Here is a 6,450-nt window from a genome sequence, read left to right as displayed (position 1 = left end):
AATCCAAAATCTCTATAATAGATCGTCATATCTCAAATGGCTCCCAACCTACGACCCCTTAACCGTAGGTCCATCATTCTCTCCATTCAATGCATACTTTTCCAGAGCAACTATCCTTCTCATTCTTCTCTAAAATTCCAAATAAACTCCTCCCTCAGGGCCATTCAGTTGCTATTCTTCCTACTTGGAATTCCATTTCTCATGACATCCAATGATCACTTTCTCCCTTCCTTCAGGTGTTTGTTCAAATGTGGCCCTACTCCATAAGGCCTTTTCAGTATTGCTTAATTTTGAAATCAGAGTTGATCCTTCAACAATGCAGGGATTGGGGCACTGACCCCTGGCACAGTTGAAAACTTAACTACAATATTCTTATTATACTTAATAACAACTGCTTACCAGTTTGTGACCCTATAATGTTGGGGTGAAAACATATACCCCAAAGATTACTGCCACTGACATTCTTTTGGGTTGTGAAGCAAAAGACTTTCACTTGGCATTATTTTTTCAGATGTGAAGCTTGAAACTAGTTCATTTGAAAATACTTGTTAACATAGCAAAATATGTGTTTTTCTTTCAAATTAAGTTTCATTCATGTCATGTTTTTTTAAAAAATATGGTAATAAAAGTGTTTTTTACAATAAAGTCAATTTACTATCTTTACTGAACAATTGACTATAAGTAAATTGACTATAAGTAAGTCAATTTACTATCTTTATTGAATAATTTTACTCAACCCAGTCTACGAAAGCCTTTCCCCAGTACTGCCTGTCATCCTGTTTCTGATCTGAGTAGGCCTTCCTTGTGACTCCCTACCTCCGTGCCTTCGAATGTCTAGAGTGGATTCACATCCTTTGCCAAAACTCTGATTGAGATGTCAATTGTATCTCCCTCCTCCACCCCACCCTTGAATTAGGGCTGGTCCTGTGACTGATCCTTTCCTAAGTGAGTCTGTGCCAATTCTGGGCTTAGCCATTGAGAGGACTTGACGGTTTTTGTTTTGTCCCTCTTGGAATACAAGTCCTTGCATTGCTCCTGCTTGGGTCTTAGCCACCATGTTATAGAGGCTCAGGCCATGTGCAGGGGCCATGTGGAGAACTGAGGAGCTCCAGTTGCCTGCTGGGATGGTCTTCCTGCTGACAGTGCTGTAAGGGAGCCATCTTGGCCCAGAGCATTCAAACCTGCAGGCACCAGCTTATGTCACAGGAAGTAGAACCACCCAGTTGAACTCACTGGATGCACAGATTCACCAGAGATTTAGCAAAATAATTACTGTTTTAAGTCCTGACATTTTCAAGTAGAGATGTAACCAAAGCAACATCCTTCTTCCTCTTTTAAAATAGGGCTTAGGCGTGGGTCAATTTAAGATTAGTACTGAATAGATTTTTACTTTATTCCAATTGTCTTTATGTTGCATTTTCAACTAAAGTATAAGTCATTGAGGGTCACAGATATTGTTCTGTTTTCTTTCCATATGTCCCTATAGCTATCAACACATTACTAGCCACATGAGACTGATAGCCTGAGATTGCCAATTAAATCATAACAGAATGGAGGTGCAAACAGTCATAGAAAAGGGGTCTTTTGGTAGAAGTCAGATTTTAAAAGACCATGTCTACGTTTACATATATCTGTACATACACACACACACACACACACACACACACACACACACTCATTTATATTGGCATTTAATCTGGATTATCTGAGCAAAGGAATTAATTGTCATCTAGAGATTTTTTGTTTGTATACTCAACCTAACATACCAATTTAGTGAGAGGCATTGTCTCATGTTGGTAATTTACATGTGGAACTGTAAAGAAGACCAGATCGAAGAGAAAAGGGAAATTATGCTGTGAATCAAAAATAAGTAAATAAATTCGACAGGAAAAAAAGCCAAAGTGATGGTCTGGAGCTACACTGTAAAAGCAGAGGTGAACATAATAATTTTTTCCTTTCAGTTTCTACCATGTATTTTGTATGCACTTAATTAGGAAAGTAATAGTTATTGTATCCATTCACTGTAATGAATAATGTTCTGCAAATGGGTACTGTATACGAGACCATTTACTAGTATAGTAATAATGAAACACAATTCAACTCACCATGTTGGGTTTAACAAATAGAATGATAAAATGTCTATTTCTCATCCAGGACTTTCTTTTTTAAGGTATGGAGAAACTGGCATTATTTAAAATGTAAGGGATTTTATTTTTTTAAATACAAGTACTTTTGAGTTCTTTATGTTTTAAATTAATAGTTCTACTGATAAGTCAAAAAATAACCAGTATCTTTAAATAATTCTCCAAGTTCCTTTTCTTGAGGACCAGACAATCACCCCAGGAAACCTCTCCCTGCTGTGTGGCTTCCCAGGATTTATATTTCTATGTTTCAGAACTGCATTTGCTTGGAGAGAAAAGGGTTAGAAAATAATGCAGAGTACAAAAGGCATGGTGTGTGTGTGTGGGTGGTGGTAGCCAGGCATCGAGTCCCTAGCTCTGTAGAGTCTTAAGTTGCACTTGTGTAAAATTTAAAGGTAATTGGCCTACATATAAAGGACACATCAAAAAACATTTTTAAATGTGTTTTTATGCTCTGAAATGCAAGTGATTCACAAAAACAAGTATCACAGCATAAAGCTTTATTCATGCAGTCATACAGGTGTTCTATATCGTTCAGGTACATTTTAAATTTATAACCTTAAGAGTTTAAGGTATAACCCTTCACACTCAAGTCTGTGTCTTTCTCAACTGAGACACTAGAGCCAGAGAGAGTAGAAAGGGGAGGGAGGAGTGGGAGAGAAGAAGAGTGGGGAGGGACAGAAATGGGGAAGAGAAAGAATAAATAAGGTACCGAGAAAATACCATCAGAAGTCCGCTGTCTCACCTACCCGAAGCATGTCTATTTCAAGTATATGAGCATCATATCTAGGTTGCAACAAAGAGGTGGCCGCGGTGTGTGTTTCTGGCTGAGACAGGCTGCTACAGCCTGCACTGCATGCGTGTCTGTCGCCTCATCTAAGTCCCCAGCCTTCCGGAGGTGGGAGCTCCGTCCCGAGAGAGCCCAGTGCACGGTGCCAGGCGCGCCGGTCCCGTGGCGAGGCTGCCACAGGTCTGTGCGCGTGCGGGCCGGGGCGCTGGTGCACCGATACGTTAGGGGGAGGGAGGAGTACCATCCGCCGGAGACTTATCTGGATGCCCCCATTTCCCGGCCCCCACGGAGGAGGGTGCGAGGACGGGCAGCCCTCGCAGCGGCCAGCAGCGCGGAGTGCGGGCGTGCGAGGCACAGGGGGAGCGGGCGACACTGCCGGATCGTGACCCGGCCCGGGCGTTTGCAGACCCGCACGGCCGCCTCGGGTCTCCGCGCTGTCCTCTAGAACGTGCTGCCTGACAACCCTGAGCCTCGGCCCTGCCTTGCTTCGGGATCCTCTTGCTCCTCCTTCCCCACCACGTACCGGGCCAGAACAGCGAGACACGCGGCCGGCCGGGAACCCCTCGCTGCGGACGGACCCAGCCCTGGGTCGCCTCCGCCTCCCGCCGCCGCCGCGCTCCAGCCCGCACCATGGAGGAGCCCCTGGTCAACTCGCGCGCAGCCGGCGACGTCTCCCCCAGAATCTCCGGCCTGGCGCCCTCTGGGTGAGACGCCCGGGGTGGGGGCTGGCGTCCCTGTCGGTCCCAGGTTGCCCAGAAAAGCCCTGGCTGGGAAAAGGGGATCCGCGCAGGCGGGGAGCTCCGCGTCCTCCTCCGGCAGCGTCTTCCCCTCCTCTCCGCCCCCGCGGCGGGGTTTGTTTATGTAGCATCTGGAAGCGCGAGGACTCGCCCTCCCCTCCGGGCGGCCCGCCCTCCCTCCCGCTCGGGGCTCCCGCACGTGGTGGCACCGGCAGCGTCTCGGCGGCAGGCAGGCGACAGCGACGGCGACAGGCGCGGGTGCAGGCGCGGCGCATCTCTGCCCAAGCCCGGCCCAGCCCCAGGCTTCGCCGCGCTCCGTCCCCTGCCCGTGAAGAGGCGGCTTCGAGCAGCGCCCTTCGGTGCTCGCGACGCCCCCCGGGTTCGTGGGGCCGCGGAGAAGAATGGTGACATGAACGGCGCAGCAGGAGCGTCGCCGGGGCCGGGGAGCGGCTGACGGGCAGCGCGCTCGCTTGGCGGAGGATCACGTTCCCCAGGACGCGCGGGCAGGGACGTCGCGGCGCCTCCTTCCCGGCTGGACCCCGCTGGCATCTGTAGCCGCCTCTCCTCCGTTTCCAGCGTCGCCGAGCCGCCGCCTGCTGGGAGCGTGGAGACGGCGCCGGGAGGCTCCGGGGCTGGTGGACCTCCCTCCGAACAGTTCTGCCCCGGGTCCGTGTGCCGGGCCCCCGTGGAGGGGCGTGCCGAGCTTGAGTTCAGGTGGGTAATCCCGAGGGGAGCACAGGAGGAGGTGTGCAGGGAAGACGAGGGAGGTGATGCTCCAGGGTCATAAGCGGACACTTTTCTTCCTGACGCTTGACGGGGCTGAGCTACTTCCTCCCACTCAGTTTTCTCTCCTCCTAACCCGCTCCTCCCGGCCCGGCCCTCCGCACCAAAGGGAGAGGGACGAACAAACCAACAAAAACCCTCCTGCTTCCTCAAGTAGCTAGCATGTGATTGACTTTTTCATAGCATATCATTAGTCCGTGAAACGCGGGTATTTACTCCACTGCTTTACATTAATGGAGGTCAGTAGGCTTAACGATTTCCTCACTCAAGTCGTTTGTTCCTAAGCCAATAGATAATGCCTTCGTCATAGTTTTCTGGGGGGAAAGTAACTGTGCGTTTGTTCTGCAGATGGCCACCTCCCTCTGAATCCTGCAGATTGGTGCTGAGCACGCAACAAAAGTTTGTAGCTTCTCAGTTTCTGGTGCTTCGCAGGGGAGAGGAAAGGACGTTGGCATTAAACACAAGAAGCAGTCAGGGGGCCATCTCCTTTAACTTTTTTCCTCTGTTACCATTTGCAATGAAGAGGAAACAGAAGAGATTTCTACAGATGACTTTGTTATTCATGGTGGCTTTAATTTTCCTGCCTAACGTTGGTCTCTGGTCTCTGTACAAGGATAAGCACCTGGTGAAGTCTACAGAGCCGGGGGAGCAGCAGGTAAGTGCCACCCGGAGAAAGATCACAGGAGGGTTGGTAAGGCGGGTCACCCTGGCCCTGGGACAGGAGCAAGCAGGGCTAGGATCGCCTTGGGTTTTCTAAGTTTTTACAGAGCTGATGGTACAGGACTCTAGAGACTTTGAGGTTTAAGCAAGTTGTTGTTTCAAGATCGCAGTGGATAATATGGTGAAATGTGAAATAAACTAGGAAAGAAGAGTAAGAGAGGTCAACAAGAGAAGATAAACTTTCACAGTAGGTCTTAGGTTGATTTTGGCTTGAGGTGGAGGAAAGCTAACTGTGCTTATTTGTGGAGGTGGGAGTGGGTTTGGCTCAAGTTCAGTTACAGGGATTGGTTTTTGCCTTCCATCTGGTTTGTCTGGATATGTTAAAGTGAATTGGGCCAACTAAATCATTAAAATTGTGAAGTGGTTCTTGAAAACCAAGTTTTAGTTCTCCGTATCTTGGTTGCAATTTTTGCGTGGCAACAGCTTTTTACCCTGTGGAAACTTAGTCTCTCTTTCATTTCTCCCGTCGCTAACTAAGGTGCCGTGGTAGGGTATACAAGAAGAGTTATTAAGAATGGCCATTCAGTTTCACAGTCTGGTGGTAAGAGTTTGTTGCTAACAGCTTTCCTTCCTGTTGGAAATATCATGTAGTATGATATGTTTTCTTTCTACTTAGTATATAATCTATTAGTATGTATATGGCTCATGACTTAACATGCATCAAAGTAACTCTCATTCTTAGTGAATAATAAGGCAAAATATTCTTCACAAAATGTCCATGAAAGTCAATATTGTTGCATTCCTTGTTTATTAATAAATAAAACAGCTTCTGTAATTTAACTTTTAACACTAGAAAGCAGCCTTCTTTATGATATTGATATAAGACTTTTTCAGTTAGTCCTGTGTATCACCTTGGGATATTAATATTCTTAATTTCAAGGGTCATCACCCATGTGCACTGTGTTCCTTCTAACACATAGAAAATGTTTAAGTAGTTCATTTCTGGATAACAGCAATGTATATAATGACAAATATTTATTCTTATATTTCACAAAGTTTTTTTTTTTTTTTTTTTACACAGTGCGTGGTGAGTTGTGAAACATACAGTGGTAATCTGCTTTTTTATTATTTCAAGGAGTCATTATTAGTCTTTAAACTTTAAAGATAACTAGTTGCCTATGGATTTTGAAATGATTGGAATTTTGAGGAAAGATATTGACATAATTTCATTTAGTTGTTGATTTCTATCATTCTTTCTAATAGAAATTTATTTTGGTCGGAAGTATATTCTGTTTTGCCATCCCAGTAGAAAAAAGATGTGCACTTTGGATGTGAAACT

The 6,450-nt window shown here is 46.4% G+C and overlaps 1 protein-coding gene across 1 annotated transcript in view; it reads left to right on the top strand.

The window, feature by feature from the left end:
- The first annotated feature begins 4,579 nt into the window (after positions 1-4,579).
- The window catches only part of LOC105820185 (polypeptide N-acetylgalactosaminyltransferase-like 6), a 586,398-nt gene continuing 584,527 nt past the window's right edge, over positions 4,580-6,450 (top strand). Inside the window, exon 1 of the mRNA XM_012656625.1 lies at positions 4,580-5,106. Within this exon, the coding sequence (XP_012512079.1) occupies positions 4,969-5,106 (138 nt within the window). The 5' untranslated portion in view covers positions 4,580-4,968. The remainder of the gene's footprint in view (positions 5,107-6,450) is intronic.

Source organism: Propithecus coquereli, unplaced genomic scaffold (genome assembly GCF_000956105.1).
Source record: "Propithecus coquereli isolate 6110/MARCELLA unplaced genomic scaffold, Pcoq_1.0 Scaffold512, whole genome shotgun sequence".
NCBI classification, from domain to species: domain Eukaryota; kingdom Metazoa; phylum Chordata; class Mammalia; order Primates; family Indriidae; genus Propithecus; species Propithecus coquereli.
This window is presented reverse-complemented; position numbering and strand designations above follow the sequence as displayed.